The 24029-nt window shown below is 40.2% G+C and overlaps 1 protein-coding gene across 7 annotated transcripts in view; it reads right to left on the bottom strand.

Annotated features, from left to right (window-relative positions):
* The window catches only part of cdk5rap2 (CDK5 regulatory subunit associated protein 2), a 106016-nt gene that overhangs the window by 19469 nt on the left and 62518 nt on the right, over positions 1-24029 (bottom strand). For 6 of the 7 annotated variants that reach the window (XM_078426465.1, XM_078426464.1, XM_078426466.1 and 3 more), the window contains 9 exons: positions 22828-23207; positions 19539-19947; positions 18279-18504; positions 16560-16676; positions 15323-16019; positions 13479-13711; positions 10636-10696; positions 5372-5509; positions 3886-4118 (listed from right to left, as the gene is read on the bottom strand). In XM_078426465.1, coding sequence (XP_078282591.1) covers positions 3886-4118; positions 5372-5509; positions 10636-10696; positions 13479-13711; positions 15323-16019; positions 16560-16676; positions 18279-18504; positions 19539-19947; positions 22828-23207 — 2494 coding nt within the window. The remainder of the gene's footprint in view (positions 1-3885; positions 4119-5371; positions 5510-10635; positions 10697-13478; positions 13712-15322; positions 16020-16559; positions 16677-18278; positions 18505-19538; positions 19948-22827; positions 23208-24029) is intronic. The other variant, XM_078426461.1, reaches the window with a different exon arrangement.

Here is a 24029-nt window from a genome sequence, read left to right on the forward strand (position 1 = left end):
CTTAAGTGTAACCGCACACTCATATTAAATAGTAGGCCAGCTTAACTTGCTCCAACAGTAACTGCAATAAGCTGCGGTAATGAGTTGAATGCTCACATGACAACCCTGTGGGCTGAAACAAATAATATTCCAATATCATTTTGAAGTGCCAGTTTAAGAATTAAAAGACACTTTCACAAAAGATGGTGTAATTCAGAATTCTGTGAGAACAAAGATAGCCGCTGGAGATTTTTTTTTTTAAGAATGTCACTTTGTCTGCATTAAAACTGGTCAACTTCAGTCTACAAGGAATTCCCAGAAATGCACATTTACGACAAAAATAATATTTGCATTCGACAACTGGCTTTTTACAAAACATCACATTGAAAAGTATGGTGTGATTTGCATACAAAGACATAATTATTAATATACTAGTTAGAACAACAGAACTATTCAGCAATATCAAAAAGTTCAGAGCTGTTGGAGAACGTTCTTGATCGGTTGCTGCTTTGTGCTTCTCTACCTCCCACACACATCACAATGCACTCTAACTGGTTTAATTTCTCTATAATTCATTCCATTCCATACCTACGTGGCTAACATCGCACATTGAAATGAGAAACAATTTAGTTCAAATGAATTTGCTCTATTTAAGTTAAAGGAAATAATAGATTCAAAAATTTTGACACTTGCATTTTCCTTGGTGACACAAATCAAGTGGCACATCCACAAGCCCTAGTCCGTCAGAGCCACTCATGTCTTAAACAATTACAATCATTGTCTTTTGTTCCCATTTGAACACGATCGCTTTACGAGATTAAATGACAATAAATTATGTAGACTCGAATCATGTTGGAAAAGAAAGCACTTGCTAAGTTCCACTGAAACCTATTCTCGTTTATTTAAAAAAAGGCTGTCCACCACTATTGCTAGGTTTATAAAATCTGCCCTTATGCATTTATCATCTTCACAAACCAAAACAAAAAGCCCATCTATCAGATATTCTGATCACATTGCTCTTCTCATAGAATTCTGGTACTGCAGTTAAATGAAGACAGTTTACAATATTTATTATAAGAAGATAACTGCAGATGCTGGTACAAATCAACGGTATTTATTCATAAAATGCTGGAGTAACTCAGCAGGTCAGGCAGCATCTCGGGAGAGAAGGAATGGGTGACGTTTCAGGTTGAGACCCTTCTTCAGACTGATGTCAGGGGGACGGGACAAAGGAAGGATATAGGTGCAGACAGGAAGATAGAGGGAGATCTGGGAAGGAGGAGGGGACGGGAGGGACAGAGGAACTATCTAAAGTTGGAGAAGTCGATGCTCATACCACTGGGCTGCAAACTGCCCAGGCAAAATATGAGGTGCCGTTCCTCCATTATTACAATATTTCAATATTACAATATTTATTTCTGAATATTCAGTTTTGCTTCAATGAGAAACTCGAACATAGTGCCCAAAAAGCTGGAGTAACTCAGTGCACAGGCAGCATCTCTGGAGAGAAGGAATGGGTGGTGTTTTGGGTCGAGACCCTTCTTTAGACTGATTAGGGATAAGGGAAACGTGAGATATAGACAATATAGTGGAGAGATGAAGAACAATTAATAAAAGATATGCAAAAAAGTAACGATGATACAGGCCATTGTAAGCTGTTTGTAGGGTGAAAATTAGAAGCTAGTGCGACTTGGATGGGGGAGGAATAGAGAGAATGCCGGGGCTACCCGAAGTGAGATAAATCAATATTCATACCACTGGGCTGTAAGCTACCCAAGCGAAATATGAGATACTGTTCCTCCAATTTGCGTTTAGCCTCTGACAATGGAGGAGGCCAAGGACAGAAAGGTCTGTGTAGGAATGGGAAGTAGAATTAAAGTGTCCAGCAACTGGGAGATCAGTGTGTAAGAAGGAACTGCAGATGCTGGTTTAAACCGCAGATAGACACAAAAAGCTGGAGTAACTCAGTGGGACAGACAGCATCTCTGGAAATACAGCTGTAATTTCTACATGGTGAAATCAAAATGTATAAAAATGGCCTTTAATAAAATCTGACAATGTGCACTTTAACCACATGTGATTTTTTCTATTACAAACCTCAAATTGTGGAGAACAGAGGCAAATAAATAAATTATGGGTCTTTGTCCCAAACATTACGGAGGGCACTGTAGGTTCAAGGTGAAGGGGAAAAGATTTAATAGGAATCCGAGGGGTAACTTTTTCACAAAAAGGGTGGTGGGTGTATGGAATAAGCTGCCAGAGGAGGTAGTTGAGGTTGGGACTATACCACCATTTAAGAAACAGTTAGACAGGTACATGGGTAGGACAGGTTTGGAAGGATATGGACCAAGCGCAGGCAAGTGGGACTAGTGTAGCTGGGACATTTTGGCCGGTGTGGGCGAGTTGGGCCGAAGGGCCCGTTTTCACACTACATCACTATGACTCTAAACCAGCATCTGCAGTTCCTTCTTACACAGTGCCCATCACATCAAAGCAGCTCCTATGAAGGGAGAGAAATGAAAGTAACATTCTGCAGCATTAAACTGCTTGTTGCAATCAATATAACATTTTCAAACCTCAATGGCATTTAATTGACATCAGATTTATTTTTCCCTTTCAGATCATTTGGATCTTCATGCAAGCATTGGAAACTGCTCTGTGAACAGCTAGCCGCAGTAACACGGCCTTCAAGGTTTTCTTCCTTGTTCCCAAAGACAAGCAGCAGGTCTGATCTTTACATAGCGCCTCTCCACATGACCCAAGTATGGGGAACTGAACAGGCTAACCCATCCCTTTCACTGGTAATAATATACCAAAGCCACGATTTCAATGAACTATTTCTTCATTTTTTAATTTCAAACACCTCAAACTTCATGGGTAAAATGGGAATGCAGAGGAACAAGTTAACAAACATCCGAGGTAAGAATTTTAAAAAACCTGTAAGTTTTGTTGAGGTGAATGCAGATTAAATATTTCTATTTATGACAAACAGCAGGACAGTGCTCCAGACATTCCTCGACCCGAATCATTAAAGAGATGCGGCACAGTGACGCAGCGGTAGAGCTGCAGGCTTACAGCACCAGGGACCAGAGTTTGATCCTCACTACGGGCGCTGTCTGTATGGAGTTTGTATGTTCTCCCTGTGACCATGTGGGTTTTCTCCCACTGCTCTGGTTTCCTCACACACTCCAAAGATATACAGGTTTGTAGGTGAATTGGCTTTGGTAAAATCATAAGTTGTCGCTCGTGTGTAGGATAGTGTTAGTGCACAGGGTGATCGCTGATCGGCACGGACTTGGTAGGCCGAAGGGCCTGTTTCCGCACTGTATCTCTAAAGTCTAAAGTAAAAATCTAAAGAGGTTTATAAACTTATGAGAGTATAGGCAGGGTAGATTACAGGAAACATTCCCACATCATAACAAATCAGAAGGATACAGGTTTACGGTAAGAGGGAGGAGATTCAGGGGCTCCGAGAGGGGCTTTCTTCATCCAGAGAGTGGTGAGTGCCTGAATTGCCAAGCCAGAGAGTGGTGGAACATGGGTCGTTGACAGCATTCAAGAACTGTCTAGCTGAGTGCATGAATCACATTGAAAGGGTAGGGCCAAACATTGGGAGATGGGATTAGTGCGAATGGGTGCTAACTGATCGTCATGGATGGTTCAGTGCTGCACATCTCCAACTCTAAGTGATCAATCATGTTGTGTGGCAGCTTGCTGTATACTGAAGGCCGTATTTCCTAAATCACAGTGACCACACTGCAGAGGCTAGTTTTATTTATCATGCTTTAGGATGTTCCAAGACCACGAAGCTACAACAAATGTTTAAGAGACCTACTGAAATTTCACCCAAAATATTATCCAACAGTTAATTCACAAAAATATTCTTCTCAGCAAGAATCAACATACCCGAGGACTCATGCTTCAGTTTTCTTTGATAGCTCCGCTCTCTACTGCCACGGTTCTTACTCGAGGTTTTACCAACTGATGGCTCAGATATTGTTGAGCGACTTTCATGTGAACTAATGGAGATTCCGTCCAATATTTCAGAGTCTGAAGAAGCTTGTCTGATGGATGGCACATGCAACTGCTGCTGCAGGTAATATATTGTTTGATTCTTTTCCTGTACTTCCTTTGCAAGTCTGCAGAAGGAAAAGTAGTTAAATGTTTGGTATACTTTTATTGGTGCAATTTATGATATAAATGTTTCCCTTCAACACAAATCATAATAAAAGTGCTGGATAATAGCAATTTACAGGACTGTAGCAATCCCCAACTCTGAAATCCCCAGCTATTACCAAATGTTACAGAAGAACATTCATCTCTTCATGATCATATTCACTTTCAAAGTAAAACTGCACTGGGAAGCAGTAGAATTCCTTTGTACATAAAACGTCTACGCTTGGTCTTAACCTTCACATTTCAAACTATAATTTGTTTACTTCTCACCCATTGTCTGGTCAGTGTCTCCCACAGTGTTTAAAGGCAAAATGGCATGTTCTACTTAAACCTCGGTAAAACAGTCCGCAGTGAAATAAATATCCCATGGCAAATGGGATCCAGCTCCCAATTGCCAGTGCCAATGAGTTTGAAAGTCACTAAATTTAGATTACACCTTTCAACTCTTATGATTAACTTCACCAATATAAACTATTGGTGAAGTTAATCATAAGAGTTGAAAGGTGTAATCTAAATTCACAATTCACAATTCACAAAGTCTCCACTAGTTTTGTGGGCTTATTTATATAATCAATTCATGAGACACCGGAACTGCAGATGCTGGTACCTTGAGTAAAACACAATACTGTGAGTAACAGTAGGTCAGGTAGCATCCGTGGAAGGAATGTACAGATGATGTTTCAAATTGGGACAAAGACCAAAGAAAGGTCCCGACCTGAAATGTCAGCTGCCTGTTCCTTCCACAGACCTGGCCTGATCTACGAAGTTACCCCAGCAGTTTGTGTTTTACTATATAATTGATTGATTAAAAGACACAACATGGAAACAGGCCCTTTGGCTAAATCCCTACACATTAGGAGCAATTGACAGAGGCCAATTAACCTACAAACCTGCATGTGGGAGGAAACCGGAGCACCCAAAGGAAACTCACGTGGTCACAGGGGAATGTGCAAACTCCACACAGATAGCACCCAGGCTCAGGATTGACGTGGGTCTCTGGCACTGTGAGGCAGCAACTCTACCAGCTGCGCCATTGTGTCTCCGCATTGCATCAGCAATGCTTGTACCATAGTTATGAATTAGTTTATGAATCTCCAGTCTCCATACACTTAAATCCCCACTAATAATATTCAGCAGTAAATATATCGGTGCCTAATGAATTGGTTTAATAAAACACTGAATGTTCCCATGCCAACATGAAAGAGTTGAAACTTACCGTGCGAACTGCTCTTTCGTTGCCTGTGACAAGGCCTGGTTCTCACGCAGAAGCTCATTCAGCCGCTTGTGCAGGTGCTTACGCTCACTTTCCAGCTGCTTTCGAAGGAAGAGAATCTCACACTGCAGGCTGCGAGGGCTGGCCAGAGAAAAGGAGAAGAGAGATTCTCGGTAGAAGGGGCTAAGTTTGGACAGCATGCTCATTTAAATTAAGTACACACTTAAGAACTTATTCTAGGAGCACCCAATGCACACATAAAGATGTGTGGGAGAGACTGGGCACGGCTCCTATAGATGGCCAATACCAAGAAAAAACGTCCCTCACATAAAGCAGTTCATTTTTAGATTTATTTTAAACAGTAAAAAATTGTTTTGATAGAATAATACTGTCCGCGGCAGTAATTTTCAAAAGATTAGTTGAACACATTAGGCTCCTTCTCTGTAGATCATCCAATCTCCATTTCCTTGTAGTCAAAATTAAAGAACCACTTATCTACAAATCACAGACTATTTGGCTTCTCTTCATATATTCCTCAGTACACCAATGAATGGGGAATAACAAATGCCTATTGCTTTGAGGATAGTCACTGTGCAGGAGCAGATCAGTGGTATCTTAAGGACAGTGGCACAGGATTAATCAATGCATTAGGATTAGAATGCAGCTCTTGGTTTTAGCTGGCTATTCCAGTTAATTACACATGCTGGAATAGCAGCAACCACCAACATGAGCAGAGTTTTTAAAAACTACTCCTACATTTCACAGAAAAGAAATAAAGTCGTCCCTTTTTTCTCATGGTTTAATTTAACCACAAATCTACAGTGCCCTCCATAATGTTCGGGACAAAGACCCATCATTTATTTATTTGCCTTTGTACTCCACAATTTGAGATTTATAATAGAGAAAAAAAAATCACATGAGGTTAAAGTGCACATTGTCAGATTTTATTAAAGGCCATTTTTATACATTTTGGTTTCAACATTTAGAAATTACATAGCTGTGTTTTTACATAGTTGTCTCATTTCAGGGCACCATAATATTTGGGACACATGGCTTCACAGGCATTTGTAATTGCTCAAGTGTATTTAATTGCCTCCTGAATGCAGGTATAAGAGAGCTCTCAGCACCTAGTCTTTCCTCCAGTCTTTCCATCACCTTTGGAAACTTTTATTGCTGTTTATCAACATGAGGACCAAAGCTGTGTCAATGAAAGTCAAAGAAGCCATTATGAGACTGAATAACAAGAATAAAACTGTTAGAGAGATCAGCCAAACCTAAGGCTTACCAAAATCAACTGTTTGGAACATCATTAAGAAGAAAGAGAGCACTGGTGAGCTTACTAATCACAAAGGGACTGGCAGGCCAAGGAAGACCTCCACAGCTCATGACAGAAGAATTCTCTCTATAATAATAAAAAATCCCCAAACACCTGTCTGACAGATCAGAAACACTCTTCAGGAGTCAGGGTGTGGATTTGTCAATGACCACTGTCCGCAGAAGACTTCATGAACAGAAATACAGAGGCTACACTGCAAGATGCAAACCACTGTTTAGCCGCAAAAAATAGGATGGCCAAGTTACAGTTTGCCAAGAAGTACTTAAAAGAGCAACCACAGTTATGGAAAAAGATCTTGTGGACAGATGAGATGAAGATTAACTTATATCAGAGTGATGGCAAGTGCAAAGTTTGGAGGGGAGAAGGAACTGCCCAAGATCCAAAGCATACCACCTCATCTGTGAAACACGGTGGTGGAGGGTGTAATGGCCTGGGCATGTATGGCTGCTGAAGGCACTGGCTCACTTATCTTCATTGATGATACAACTGTTGATGGTAGTAGCATAATGAATTCTGAAGTGTATAGATACATCCTATCTGCTCAAATTCACATAAATGCCTCAAAACTCATTTACCGACGGTTCATTCTACAGCAAAACAATGATCCCAAACATACTGCGAAAGCAACAAAGGAGTTTTACAAAGCTAACAAATGGTCAATTCTTGAGTGGCTAAGTCAATCACCCGAACAGAACCCAATTGAGCATTCCTGTTATATGCTGATGAGAAAACTGAGGGGGACTAGCCCCCAAAACAAGCATAAACTAAAGATGGCTGCAATATACGCCTGGCAGAGCATCACCAGAGAAGACACCCAGCAACTGGTGATATCCATGAATTGCAGATTTCAAGCAGTCATTGCATGCAAAGGTTATGCAACAAAATACTAAACATGACTACTTTCATTTACATGACATTGCTGGGTCCAAAACATTATGGTGCCCTGAAATGGGGGGGGACGGGGGGACGACGACACTATGTATAAACACTGCTGTAATTTCTACATAGAAATGGCCTTTAAATCTCACAATGCGCCCTTTAACCACATGTGATTTTTTTTCTATTCCAAATCTCAAATTGTGGAGTACAGAGGCAAATAAATAAATGATGGGTCTTTGTCCCAAACATTATGGAGGGCACTGCATACAACGACAGAGGTCAACTAAACATACGTAACATAAAAACATTAGAAACATAGAAAATAGGTGCAGGAGGAGGTCATTCGGCCCTATGAGCCAGCAGCACTACTCATTGTGATCACGGCTGATCATCCACAATCAATAACCCGTGCCTGCCTTCTCCCCATATCCCTTGAATCCACTAGCCCCTAGAGCTCTATCTAACTCTCTCTTAAATCCATCCAGTGATTTGGCCTCCACTGTCCTCTGTGGCAGAGAATTCCACAAATTCACAACTCTCTGGGTGAAAAAGTTCCTTCTCACCTCAGTTTTACATGGCCTCCCCTTTATTCTAAGACTGTGGCCCCTGGTTCTGGACTCGCCCAACATTGAAAACATTTTTCCTGCATCTAGCTTGTCCAGTCCTTTTATAATTTATATGTCTCTTTAAGATCCCCTCTCATCCTTCTAAACTCCAGTGAATACAAGCCTAGTCTTTTCAATCTTTCCTCATATGACAGTCCCGCCATCCCAGGGATCAATCTCGTGAATCTACGCTGCACTGCCTCAATTACAATTCCTTCTCTCCCGAGATGCTGCCTGACCTGCTGAGTTACTCCAGCATTTTGTGAATCAATTACAAGGATGTCCTTCCTCAAATTAGGAGACCAAAACTGCACACAATACTCCAGATGTGGTCTCACCAGGGCCCTCTACAACTGCAGAAGAACCTCTACTCCTATGCTGAAATCCTCTCGTTATGAAGGCCAACATGCCATTAGCTTTCTTCACTGCCTGCTGTACCTGCACGCCAACTTTCAGTGACTGGTGGACAAGGACACCCAGGTCTCGCTGCACCTCCCCCTTACCTAACCTGACACCATTGAGATAATAATTTGCCTCCTTGTTTTTGCCGCCAAAATGGATAACCTCACATTTATCTATATTATACTGCATCTGCCATGCATCTGCCCACTCACTCAACCTGTCCAGGTCACCCTGCAACCTCCGAACATCCTCTTCGCAGTTCACACTGCCACCCAGCTTTGTGACATCCGCAAACTTGCTAGTGTTTTGCATTTGCATTATCCGTACTCCTTTCCTTCTTTAGCAATAAATGAAGTGATTGAAACGTTATTTGCTGCAGGCTAATGAAATTAATATGTAGAATGCTTGTTAATCTAATTTCACAGTACAACTGCTAAAGGTTTAATTTGAAGTAGGTTTTAAAAAATATTATATAATGCCGTCAAACTAGTTTAATTATTTCATCAGGATTGTCTTCTTCCTTGAAACATGGACTTATCGAAATGTTCTAACTGAACTTCTACCAAATGAGTGATCTTCCAGGCCACTTCAGGGGACTATCAACCTCATCCATGGGTCTGGAGTCACATATAGTCCAGACCGAGTAAATACAACAGATACTCTTCCAAATATCATGAACTGGGTACTTTAAAAAAAATTTTTTAATCTGATACTCTCATGCTCGCCAATACTGATACTAGAATTTTATTCTCGACTTCAATTACTGGAATCTGAATCCTTCAGCTCTTATGGTGGATGTCAAAGTCAAGTCTCAGGAATAATTGCCCAGTAGTTTAATCAATATTCAACAATGCCCTGAAAAGCAGACTCACGGCGATGCGTGCTAGCGTCTTTTGATGAAGTATTTAAGGCATCACCAAAATTATGCAAGGTTTTTACCCACTGCTTTCCCCTGAAACTAACACATGGGATGAGTGCTAGTCCAATTTCACAGGACGACTTCTAAAGGTTTAATTGAAGTAGAAACACACGATTTAAAAAATATTATATATTATAGTCAAACTAGTTTAGTTATTACAAAATAGATTTTCTTCACCTTTGAAACATGAACAAGCAAAGGAAGTTTACTGTTAAGAAACACTCATCATGTGTGGTACATGATAGTGGATACAGAGACTCTCTGTAAACAAATATTCTGTATAATTTTGCTCATGATGTAATTACCAATTTAGGGGGTGGGGAATTTGATCTCCGTGGAAAATGTTAAAGAAATTGGAAAAAATATTTAGTTTATCGTAAATCAGATGATACTAATGACTGCTGTACAGTGTCCAAACTGTTAACTATGACATGATTTGTCTTGTAGATAGCTTTTATTAAATTGTACATAGTGCGTTCACAGAGTGGAGACTCAAGGAACTGCAGATGCCGGAACCTTGGGCAAAGCACAGTGCTGGAGGATCTCGACAGTTCAGCAGCATCTGTGGAAGGAAATGGACAGACAACATTTTGGGCCAGGATCCCTCTTCTGGAAATGTCATCTGTCCATTTCCCTCCAAAGATGCTGCCTGATCTCCAGCACTTTGTGTTTTGCAGAGCATTCAGAACTTCAGAGAATGGCTATATCATTTGGGAGCTCCACCAGCAGAGGAAGCAACCCGTCTCTCATCCTTGTATGCACCTACACTCAACAAAGAGACGGACGGCACAGTCCAATGTCAGAACATGGAGTGTATTTATTACATCTTTATGAATAGCATTTGCTTATGCAGCGACACCATTTGTCAAATCATCAATATGCAAAATGAGAATATAACATCCTATTAAGTCTTTAAATCAGCCATTTGCCAATTAAAATCAAACAGCCAGGATAAAGACAACAATTATAATAGATATTGATCTTTAAAAGTAAATGTTAATCTACACAAATGTTTATGAACAGAAAACAATGCAGATTAACCCAGATAACATTTCAGACTGGCCTGCAATTAGCTGAATAAAGAGCATCAAATCGTGCTTTTTGAAGATCTACATCACGCATTTACCTTTGAGAGAAGTCAACGAGGGTGTTGTCTCCACAAGCAGAAGATGCATCTCCGGAAATAACTATAAAATAGACAAGGAAGCTGAAATGTTTATTTTCTGAATAATTTTTAAAAGATAATAAAAATAAATTTATATTTACTTGTCCCACACAATTTAACAGACCAGCTATTAAACAAATAACTTAGCTGTGCTTTATATAAGTTAAATAAACAAACAGAAAATGACATCTTAAAATTGAATATTTAATTAAAAAATTAAAATTAAATAAATTAAAAAAACCATTTGTGACACTTTCCACCTGCTTTAATTCTTGCATCAGGACATTTCAGATCGTCACATTGCACTTTTTGAGTTCACAGAGAGGACATGCACAGTGATTCTCTTTCCAGTATTTATGAGTTCATCCATCGTTAAGATTAATCTGCCAATTGTATGCTTTTTCTTTGAGGCCATTTGAAAACAGACTGCTTATCCTCCCTCCTACGCACAGTTCAGTCAAATATGAAATAACCTTAAGCATTAATGTCAATTCAAAGAACTTAATTCCTTTCCCTAATGAGATTAACACCCTCGCAGTTAGCTACAGAACCACTATTGTGAGAGCCTTAATTCACTTAACAGCTAGAAACAGGTCATCCACCAGAGAGAAACTGGATGACCTATAATTTGCTTCACAACTTTATAAGGTGATTTTTTGTTTTATCCCGCAAAATAAAAACAATAAGCTTTAAAATATCTCGCAATGGATGAGAAACAAGGATGGAATTTTCATGATGACGATATTGGTTTAGTACACAGCAACATCTCCTGAAAAGACAAATGTATGGGGATCGCTGGTCGGCACGGACTCAGTGGACCGAAGGGCCTGTTTCCACGATGTATCTCTAAACTAAAAGGAGTGAGAACAGCTGAGGTTGTGGTTCACATTGGCTGGGCAGAGTTATGGCATGCTAGAAGAGGTTAAAAAGTCAACTAAAAGTAGTATTCTCGGGATTACTCATGGGGCCCGAGCTGTACAGTACAGAAACAGGCCCTTCAGCCCAGTTTGCCCATGCCAGCAACATTGGCATTCTGGGCTAGTCCCATTTGTTCATATTTGGCCCATTTCCCTCTAAATTCATCCTATCCATATATCTGTACAAATGTCTTTTGAAAGTCGTAGTTGTGTCCTCTAGCAGGTCATTTCAGACAGATTACTTTCAGTGAAAAGGTTGTCTCTGAGCTCCCTCTTAAATTGCTCCCCTCTTACCTTAAGCCTATGCCCTCTAGTTTTAGAACTAGAATCAGTTTGAGTTGACAAAAAATAGCAAAGGAAATATAGATAAGAGCTAGTTAAAGCCCACAAAGTAGTGGTTGTGTCATTGGGCAAGGCATGAATAGGACACTTGCATAATTCAGTAATCATGGCAGAAACGAAAGCTTTTCACTATACCTGTGATAATAAATAAATAAACTAAACCAAAGTTTAGGCTGGACAAATCAAATTTGTTTTAATAAAAAGGTGGAAAGTGAGGTGATTTTCTGGATCAATAGATTAAAAAACAAAATCAGTGAAAAGATTATTTTCGATCAAATTTCACATTTCCACCTTTGCTTTATGATGTCAGGTGGGATTGGTATGTCAGCCTTTATTACACAAGAATTTAAAAAACAGAAGTAAGGAAGTCGTTGCAATTATCTAGGGCCTCCTCGAGAAAGAAGCACCTCACCCATTGGGTTTTTATGCCTGCAAAAAGTAAATATGCCTTGCAACTTGAGCATTGCATCTTGAGATGCACCACCATACCTTTCAAAACATTTGCCCATTCCATCATTGTCAACTCTCCTCTAGTGGCTTTGAATGTGATTAGATTTAAAACTTTAGTGTACAGGTAATGCAGCAAAGATTCACTAGCTCAATGCCAGAGATTGTGGATTGGGCTAGAGTTTGGGAGAATGGAAATCTCATCAAGGATTACACAAATTCTAAAAGGCCTTGAAAAGCTGGATGCAGAAACCATGCTTCCCCTGACAGAACTATTATTCCCAGTCACCATTTCAGACAATTTCAGGTAAGCAATTTGGGACAGAGACAAGTAGTCTCTTCATATTCTCCATCTCTGAAGGTTGGTACCTTTAATAGGTTAATAGGAGACAACAGAGCTTTCGAGACAGGATTAGTCAAAGGCTTAGGTGATAGGATGGGTTTAAGACACGGGTATTGAAGAGATGGAAATAAGTCAAGGGGTATAGGCAATGAAGTCCAATGATTACGTAGTTGAGGCAGGTGCAATAACATTATTTAAAAAGACATTTGGATAGGTACCTGGATAAAAATGCTTTAGAGGGATATGTGCAAAAAGGACTAACTTAGATAGGACATCTTGGTCAGCATGGATGCATTGGGCTGAAGGGCCTGTTTCTGTGCTGTATGATTCTATGTCGAGATTTGATAAGGGTATTACATACAGACTGTGCCACCATTTATGGGGTTGAGGAACGGGAGCTGCAGTACAGTTGCTCAGAAAGCGTGAGCTGGGGATGATTTTACATTTAAAAGAGTGATAGAGGGATTTTTGGATAGAGATAAATGGGAAATATAGGCATTTATAGTTTGACAATAAAGGTCTACTAGAGAATGCTGATATAGTCAGAATGCTGGTCCACAAAATTATGTTCACATCCTGATTATCTCAAGTTGGGAGAAAAGCACCACTCTACACCTTGAGAGGAGGAAGTCAACGTAGTGGTTAGGAAGCACTTGGTAAACATAGAGGGAGATAGAAGCATCACAGAATTTGATCATTCTTTTGGCCATTTAAAAAAAAATTATTATACAAAACAATTATGCCTCTTGACTTACCACCATCGAAATTGTTTTCTAGCTTTTCCACCATCTGTAAAGTCTGGTTCAGTTGATCGCGAAAGGCTTCCCCGACATAATAGTCAACGTCGCTGGCCTGCAGCAGCTCCTCAAAGGCCTTAATAAGATCCACAAGAGACTGGTGGTGCAAGCAGCAGATGTTGCGGTTTTCTTTGATTTGCTGCCGGAGGTGCGACAGTTCCCTTGCTTGCGACTGTACCAATGAATCATACCTTAGTACAAGCAGAAGAAAGTGTGTAATTTCCCCAAAATGCACAATTCATATGGTAAAGATTTAATACTGTACAACTTGCAAAGCTATATAAAACAAACTAAATATATTTTCTTGCATATTGATTTTTTGTTGTTTGGAAATATTAAATTTTAAAGGAAAAACAGACCCGCAGGAGCTGGATGGAGACACAAAAGACTACAGATGCTGGAATCTTGAGCATAAAAACAAAGTGCCAGAGGAACTCAGCTAGTTAGGCCACAGGTGTGGTGGGGAAATGAACAGATGATGTTTGTCATCTAACTCTAACCTTTCCTCAGACTGAAGGAAGGTCCCGGCCCAAAATGTCATCTGTCCATTTCTTTCCACATTTGCTGCCTGGCATGAAGAGTTCCTCCAGCATTTTGCTTTTTGGTCAAGATTCCAACATCCACATTCTCCCGTGTCTCCATTTTACTATCCCTCATGAGCTGGATGTTGCTGATTGACCTGCTGAATCTCAAGTTTGTCTTTCGCTGTGCAAATTATTTGCAAGGAGTCTGCACTTAATTTGAATACAGTTCCTTCATTTTGATTGCGTCGCCTCTCTCGATGCACATAGAAATTGGATGAACAATGCACTAAACATTGCATTTGATCACAAAAAAAGGTACATAAAAATTCTGTTCCGCTAAGTTAGAAAAAAAGAAAATTGGGTTCATGCACTCACAAACCATTGTTAAATATAAAACAGACCAAGATTTAATGTTAAATGGTCCTCTCAAAATTTCCAAGACCATTGAGCCAGTGCTGGCTCGAAGGGCCAAATGGCCTATTGTCTATTTTTCTGGGTTTACATAAGATTCATGTTGTGAACAACTGACCTGTGTAACACTGGCAAGCTTCCACTTTTACCAACCCTGGGATGTGTGAAGAAAGCAATTGTTTACCACAGTGATCTGCTGGACTACCTATTAGGGCATTAAAAAGTCAACCATGCAGTGTGGATCTGCTGCCATGGGTAATGCCACATCAGGAGAAGCGGCAAGCTCTTTTCTCTGAAGAGTACTGGAGAATAGGATGGAGATTTTCTATGGACAAAAAAGCATTTGTGGTCACTTTGACCCAGCATACAAATTTCCCAATTTGCCACAGTGCAATTTGAATTTACTGCTTTTTATTCCCAGATTAGCAGGTTGATTGGACACTTCAAAATGCCCCCCCACCCCCACAATGTAGGATAGTCTTAGAATCTGGGGGGGGGGGGGGAGATTTGATATGAACACGGGAGAATAAAATTGAATCAGTGCAGGATTAGTGCAAATGAGTGCTCGATGGCCATTACCGAATTGGCAGGGTGAACACTGTATGACTATGACTCTTTTGTAGACAAAAAAGGTGCATATCAATTAAAAATTATTTTCCATTCAATATATTCCTCTCTTCTGTTTTGATTTTGTGAGCAATCAATTTCTAATATAATAAATTAACAACCAGGATAAATTTAAAATTTTTTTTTGACCGTCACAGGTAACGTGCTGATAATAACCATAACTGCCATACAACTAGTTAAATGTGCAGACATCAAAAACAATTACAATCTCTACATTTACAATTAAATAGAGCTATTTACTTTTGAGCTGGCAACACTGGAGCCTGTTTGGTTTGAAGCTGATCATGAAGCTCCTCGTTCCGCGCTCTCTCCTTCTGTAACTGATCTTCTAATTGTTCCACTTGTTCCTTTAACTTTTGTGCTAATTGTCCACCCTGGCAATAAACAGACATCAACCAGTCTCCTTTCTCATTCTGGCTTCCAAAATCCACACTCTGTGATCTTGATGTACAATCAAAAAGACTGCCAACCTGCTGGCTGGTTTGAACAGCTAGATCTGTAGACTGTATGGAATGTCTTCTCTGACTGTAGTTACTATCATTATCCTTTTGAAAAGCCTCCAGAGAGTGTCTCTCATATGAACCTCTGGTGGGAGTCTGGTGACTTTGATCCGAAAGAGTCAACTGATCACTGGACAGAGAATTCTTGCGTACACGCGTCTGTAGGTGATGAATAACCTTGTGGTGCTTCTCAATTTGTTCCTTCAGTTCACCGATTTGAAGTTTGAGTTCACTTACATCATCGGTGTGTCCATAATCATCAAAAACATCAAGATTCTTCAAGCTGATTTTGGGTGAAATCAGACTTGGTGAACTTGGGTATGAAGTCGACGAATGTGTGTCCAGATTCTCCATGGAGAAAAAGCGGCGATTTAGTTTAAGCAGAGCAGGAACGGCCGAGTCACTGTAGCAATGGCCTGGTAAATGGTGGGCTGTGTCTGCAGCAAAATATTCCAGCAGTAAATATACATTTAATCGTTACAGTTTTATTCTTGGATTTTTAATTAATGTTACTCTTTCCTGTTCCATGCAAAAGCTACCAAAAATTTCCCAAAACCTGAAACGTGACCACAAAGTAAAAAGCAAAAAACAAACTCAGCTAAATAAAACAGAAAATGATTTAAAAACAGACAGACAGTTTGCTGTGCTCATTTATTATTTTCAAGCTGGGTAAGTATGAATTGCCATGGCCATGAAATGCAACTGATAGTCTATTCACTCACTCACAGCAGCAACCAGCTCAACACAAGTACTTGCAATGTAGAGATAAGTCAGGAGTTTAACCTCTTAGTTGCTTGTTAGTCCAACAATTTGTCAAATTTGAGACTTTATACTAACTTTGAACTGTAAATAATTAATAAGCACAACATTTTAGCAGTGAAAGGCGATGACAGTTAACAGCATGCAGGTCTACGGAAGATAAAGCTGTCCTTTCCCTCATGCCTCCTGTGCATCACTCCGGGGGTCACAAGATCTACCTGGACTACTGTTCTCATCCCCGTCCACACCATTTTCACTTTTTCCACAGGTTTCATAACCAAGGTCCTGCAAGTCCACTTGGACCTCTTTATCATCTTGTTTCAAAGATGATGCAGCTACAGAAAATAAAGGACAAAAGCAAAGTCGTAACAAAGCAGCACAAAACAAAACATCGAGAATCTTTTTGGAGGTTCATAATTCCAGAGGCAAGCCTTAAAATACAAACAGAAACAAAACAACATGTAAAGAGCATAATTTCATTATTGTACACATTGTTCAACAAAAATACATCAGCAAATAAAGCAAATGTTTCATCAATCTGGTGTCTCTGCTTAAGACGTGCAGGGAAAGATCTACGAGGGACCTCAGGGATAACTTTCTCTTTAAGTTACTCTCCGTTTCCAGAATGAGCTGCCGGAGGAAGCTATAGAAGTGGATTACATTACGACTCTTGGACAGATAGATAGGAAGGGTTTAGAGGGGTGTAGGCCAAATGGGACGAGCCCAGTTTGCCGACTTGGTCACCATAGACAAGGTGGGCCAAAGGGCCTGCTTCCATGGTGTATAGTTTTGACTGTGATATGGAGGAGAAGGCAGGGGTAAATGTTGTGTTGTACATTCGAGTAAACCACCTCAACTCATCTGCTAGATTCATCTACTGACTACTACCGTTGATGTTTTCGCAGCAGCTGAGAATGTGTCGTATGCATAAACGTTCAGAGCAGTGATGTTGACCCAAGACGGTAGTGTTGGGAGATCTCTGCTAAGCAAAATCTTAGATTCGGCATTCAGGTACCTGACAAACTCAGGGACTGCACCCACCCCTTGCTTTCCACTTCCTCTAATCCTGCGCTGAAATTCAAAATATGAATCTCCATTTTCAAAATAATCAGCAACATACAAAATAAAATTCACCATAGCTTGCCTGACAGAAAACAATGAAACATTTAGAAACAAATCTAAAGATGCCTGTACTTTTGGAAATGACAAGTCCTATTTCAAATTTAGATTTCCTTTTGGCCTATAGCATGATTAACTGCTGGATGTGACCAAAATAAATTTCAGCAAAAAGTGGGAAAAGGCTGTGTCAGTTGATAACTGAATAGTATGAGTATTAAAAGTAAAACAGTGATAACCTTTAACAATAGATTTTTTTTAAACTTCAGTTCCTGACCAGAATTGCTAGTGATGTTTAAGATGTCCTTTGTTTAATTCTTGTGCCATCAGCAAAACTGGAAAACTCAAGTCACATTAAATGCTCGAAATAAACAAAAAACATCACCAATTTGAATTCTCTATTGTAAATAAAATTGTTTGCCAAATAGAACCTGCAGTCAGTGGAAATTTCAACCTGATCATACCTGACCATCTCTGGAACAAGGTGCTAGAGGAAGACAATTACTAAAATACATCTAGAGAGATACTTGGACAGCAAGATTTGAGGGCCTGCTTTCAAGACTGTTACACTGTTGCCACCTGAGGCAGAGGCAGATACTACCTTGGAAAGTGCTTGTGCATTATTACAAAATCTCACTTGCAGAAATAAAAAGGGATATCAAAAATACTGCTAGAACAAAAAAATATAAATAGAATATATAACATTTGATTGAATAAGCAGTTCTGTTGTGTTGCTGTAAAGGAAAGAGGTTATCCTATAAACTGTCCATCGTTCAAAAATGCTAAATAATTGAACAACCAAATACTATTTAATTGCTTACCATAGATAGGAGTACAATGAGGCCTTAACTTCTCTGCCTGGCTGTCGAGTGTTATCTCAACAGTACAGAGCTTACTCTGCAATTGTTTGTCGACGTTCAATGCTGCCCTCAACTGATCAACTTGTTGATGGTCAGTCGGGAGATTTTGGCCAGAGGTGGCAGTATTAACACCATTTATCAACCTTGGCCGTTTTAGTGGGACAGGGATACGAGACCTTACAGCGATCTGAATAAGATGAATGCAATAAGATTACAAGGGGAAAACAATATTTTAGAACATTAAAAAAGTGTGGAACGATTCAGGAGGTCAGGCATATTGTGGGAAAAGAGACGGATCAATTACCTTACATCAGAACTGGAAAGTGAAGGGGAAAAAATGCATTTTAACTTGGGATGGGGAAAGTAACGGAGAGGAAAGGGTCAAAGACTAAGACTGACAAGGTGGCACAAATGTTGATGTCAACTACAATTGAATGATGAATGCCACATGGAGAAGAGTGGTTGGTGGAGACACGAGTAAATCAGAGTTACAGAGAGAACAACTTCTGTGGAATGCAGAAAAGGGTGAGGGAATTCACTTTGTTGGTGTTTTTCAACTGGTAGCTGTACACCTTTCAATACTGAAATCAATATTGAATTGCTGCTACAGTCCAATTTATTAAAGACTCACTAATGACACCTTCAAAGACGAATGCTCAAAGTCACATTCCAAGGGGCAAATGATCAAGTTAAAATTGCTGAATTCCAAGCTCCAGAGATGAACGTCCCATACATTGAAAGAAACATTATTCCTCAAAGGGGAAGATGCAGAGGTTGCTTGGCAATCACCCATTAACAAAGATCAACTTAGATAATGAGCTGCCTCTCAGTGTCTCTAAATTGAGTGTGGTTTTTGATACCACATTCCAAGGAGTGATCAATTGTAGATGAAGCATTTTCTGATCAGCATTATGTACCTCACTGATGAATTGGAGGTGAAGATAAACTATTTGGTACAAACTAAAACCAAATTGCTAAAATGCACAAAGTACATTAAAAAACTACTTGTCAACTGTTCCAAAAACATTGACTTGCTTTTCCTCATGGCGTGCTTAACCAAACAACCAGCACATCAGGTATTGAGGTGTGTTTCAGAATGAAGTCTGCAGATGGGTTCACATGGTGGAAGGCATTTAAAAGGGCTCAGTTAAAAAATAACAGGGATTTACAAACCATAATACTACCCACCAGAATTGCAGATGTAACAGACCAATCAGATACCTGCTCGCTGTCCTTTGTCTTTTGGTTTCTAACGTCCAAAGTTTGTGACTGTGGTAACTTCAATTCTTGGAGCCCTTTATCCTCATTTTCCTTCACTTCCTTTGCTCGCTTTTGATTGGCGGCTTCTAGATCCTCCTTCAAGTGTTCGATTTTCTTTGCCATGCTTACGATCAAATCAGGATTGAAACTTGTAGCCTCACCAGAGGAGTTAAGCGCTAACTGCTGCTTAAGGACGTCCTGTACCTTTCTCTGTATCTTCAATTTGATTTTTAACCTAAAAACAGTTTTTCTTAGGCGATCTTTGCTCTCGTCATCCATTTCCTCATCTTCATTCTCAGTGATTGACAAGTTCTCCCCGAGCTGATCTCGCAGTTGTGTTACCTCTGCTCTCAATTTTATAATTTCATTTCTGCAATTTTTATAAAATTAATCTGTTAATTGATGATTCATTAATATAAAAATAAAAGGAATAATTAAGTACTAGAAAATCAAAACACAAAATATATAGTGTTTAAATTTTAAATGATAAGCATAGAATCACCAATAAGATGTTAAAACATTTGTTACAAAAACAACACAATACTGACCTCGTCACTGATGCCAAGAATTACTTGAGATTAAAGGGAGAAATTCATCTCAAATTGCCGATAAAGGTACAGAAGTGTAATCACTTGTACACTTAATTGCCTTGACAAAGGTGGAAATGTCAAAGACTAGAGGGCATAGCTTTAAGGTGAGGGGCAAAATCTAAACGAGGTGCAGGGCTAGTATTTTTATTTTACTCAGAGGGTGGCAAGTACCTGGAATGTGCTGCATTGTTGATGGAAGCAAACAAACAGTAGTGTTTAAATAGGCACATGAACATACAGGGATGGAGGGATATGGATTGCTTGCAGGCAGATGTGTGCCGCAGAGACCGTTCCCTCCGCAACTCCCTGGTTAATCTATCCCAGACACCCAAACCATCCTCTCCCCAGGTACCTTCCCCTGCAACTGCAGGAGATGCAAACCTGTCCCAACACCTCCACCCCATCAGTCCTTTCAGGTTAGGCTCAATTGCACCTCCTCCAACCGTATCTACTGTATTCGTTGTTGAAGATATGGACTCGTACATCAGCAAAACCAAACTAAGACTGGGCGATCGTTTCGCTGAACATCTTGTCCGCCTGGACCTACCTGATCTCCTGGTTGCCAAATACTTTAAGTCCACTTCCCATTCCACACTGACCTTTCTGTCCTAGGCCTCCTACATTGTCAGAGTGAGACTAATCGCAACTTGGAGGAATAACATCCCATATTTTGTTTGGGCAGCTTACAACCCTGTGGTATGAATCTTGATTTCTCCAACTTCAAATAACCCCTGCGCTCCCTCCCTCTCCTACCCAAGTCACACCAGGTTGCCGTTCGCACCTAACAATGTATAGGTAGGCACTCCGGATGCTGGTTTAAACCGAAGATAGACACAAAGTACTGGAGTAACTCAGCGTGACAGGCAGCATCTCTGGAGAGAAGGAATGGGTGACGTTTTGGGTCGAGACCCTTCTTCAGACTGGTTAGGGATAAGGGAAGCGAGAGAAATAGACGATGTTGTGGAGAGATAACAATGGCTTGCTTACTTTATCAAGATTACTTTTTGCATATCTTTTATTCATTTGTTCGATATCTCTCGACATCGCTGTTGAAATCTCTTGTTTCCCTTTCCCCTGACTACCCTGAAGAAGCGTCTCGACCCGAAACATCACACATTCCTTCTCTCCAGAGATACTGCCTGTCCTGCTGAGATACTCCAGCATTTTATGTTTATCTTGGGAACATGTTCAGCACACATTGTGGGCTGAAGGGCCTGTTCCTCTGCTCCATTTTTCTATGTTCCATGTTAAATGAATGCTGACATTGGTGTAGCCTGGCTCTCTGACAAGATCCGTGAGGCTGGTTACTTTTACCAAGTTTGACTAAGATTGTAAATTGTCAGATAGGATTTGGTTTGACTTTTCATTTTACACCCAAGCAGATTGCTTATCAATAAATCATTAAGATATATAAGCATCTGTCTTTCAGTGTGAATTTTGATACCATTTTACAGGCCAAGGTATGATCCATTATGAATGAAGTGTTTTCTGATCTGTGTCAGATGCCGCACCAATGAAAAACTTTGCCACAGAATTTTAAGTGATGCCAAACCATCTTGCCAAACAATATTTGGAAATTTCTCCCCAGCTAAATTTTCAGATGCTACTTTTTCTCTAAATGCATAACCAACTGGGTGGCACCCACAATGGCTGCCTCGCCAACAGTCTGGTCCCTCCCTTCTTTGGTGTTTTATAGTATGTGTTAAATGTATGTTTTAGTGTTCTTTAGCTTGTTTTATGCAGGGGGTGGGGGTGGGGGGGGAAACTATTTTTAATCTTCAGCCCAACTTGTCCACACCAGCCAACATGTCACAGCTGCACTATTCCCACCTGCCTGCATTTGGTCCATATCCCTCCAAACCTGTCGTATCCATGAACCTGTCTAACTGCTTCTTAAATGTTGGGATAGTCCCAGCCTCAACTACCTCCTCTGGCAGCTTGTTTCATACACTCACCAACCTTTGTTTGAAAAAGTTACCCCCCAGATTCGTATTAAATCTTTTCCCCTTCACCATTAACTTATGTCATTGAGTCACCCACTCATGATTTTATACACCTCTATAAGATCACCCCTCCTCCTCCTGTGCTCCAGGGAATAGAACCCCAGCCTACTCAACCTCTCCCTATAGCTCAGACCCTCTAGTGCTGGCAACATCTTTGTAAATTTTCTCTGTAGCCTTTCTAGCTTGACATCTTTCCTATAATATGATGCCCAGAACTGAAAACAATACTCTAAATGAAAGTCTCACCAACGTTTTATACAACTGCAACATGACCTCCCAAAATTCACCCTTTCCATTTCAACTTCAGGCAGCAAAAGAATAAGATGTCAATCCAGAGAAAACATGCCAAGAATGAACTAGATTTAAAATTCAGCCAAGAAGTAACAGGGAACAGAGGGAAAGTCAGTCAAGCCAGAATTGGATGAATGCTTAAGTCTGGATCAAATTATAGCACAGGTGGCCATTATTTGGTTCAATGATTATGACGGTCCTCGAAAGATTAACCCAGTTAACACCTATTCTTGATCCATACACCTACAATTTTCTTGTGTTTCCCAAATGCTTTTTTGAAGAACAGTTTTTAAAAGAACCCACATGCAGATGGTTAATATTTACACAAAAAAAACGGCTAATGTTGAGAATTTCCGTGGCACCTACCCAAGCTCAGCCACTGATGATACACCATTCTCCTCCATCAACGACCTCATTGAGACAACTTCGCCCTCCATTTCATGATCTCTTTTCTCCATTTCATGCAACTGGCATTCAGTTATGTCCAGGTGAGCCTCCGCTTCTTGTAGCTGTCTACATTTTTCTTGCAATTCATAATTAATCTCATTCAAATCATTCAATAACTTTGTCGACTCTGAACTATTTCTATAAGCAGCAAAGTCACTAGATAACAAAGGGGAACCCAGCTTCCAATTTCCCTCGGAGGTTGTTCTCAGACCACAGGGTGTAGGTTGCCATGCTGGTACAGTCTCTGCTGGCTCAACTTCAGGGACCGTCTGTGTACATTTGTCATCTTTGGATAAGCCCTGCATTTTGCCAAATAAAATGAGCACACTATGAGGAAACGGTTCAGTAGCTGTAGAAATAATGAAGCCCAATACTGCTAGCATTAGATCTCAGGTTCAAAAGGGCAGGAGTATAATATTGCAAGTATCACAGTGGCTATCACTCTTGAGAAAGTACTGTCCTCATGGTGGTGATGAGTGGGAGTGGGGAAGGGGAGTAAGATAATAATCTCTGCATTGTTCAATTGCACATTGGTTACACGAGAAAATAGCGTCCAACTGCAACTCAGATCAGTTTCCTCCCAGAAAGAAAATGGGGCTGGAGATAATAGAAATACTACAAGGGAATCTATTTCCTAACTTATGTTTCAACAAATAATTTGCATATGCTAAACTATTTCCTTCGGAACATGCAATTTATCTAAGGATGGCACAGTGGAGCAGCTGGTAGAGCTGCTGCCTCACAATGCCAGAGACCCTGCTTCGATCCTGACCTCAGTGCTGCCTCTGTGAGGTTTGCACGTTCTCCCTGTGACCTTCTACATACCAAAGGCGTATGGGTTTGTAGATTAATTGGTCGTTGAAAAGTGCCCCAAATGTATGAGGAGTGGATGCAAAAGTGGATAACATAGAACACGAGTTAACAGGTGATTGGCTCGGACTCAGTGGGCCAAAGGACCCATTTCCATGCGACATCTCTAAACTAAACCAAAAACTTTAATGTGCACCTTAGTTTCAGACAATAAAAAGACAAAGTAAAATTATGACGTACAGCTACACAAACTATTGAAAGACTTGGGCTGTTCATAGCTTACTTGATGAAGTAGAAAAACATTACTCGTG

The sequence above is a fragment of the Rhinoraja longicauda genome, chromosome 31 (assembly GCF_053455715.1).
Source record: "Rhinoraja longicauda isolate Sanriku21f chromosome 31, sRhiLon1.1, whole genome shotgun sequence".
Classification (NCBI taxonomy): domain Eukaryota; kingdom Metazoa; phylum Chordata; class Chondrichthyes; order Rajiformes; family Arhynchobatidae; genus Rhinoraja; species Rhinoraja longicauda.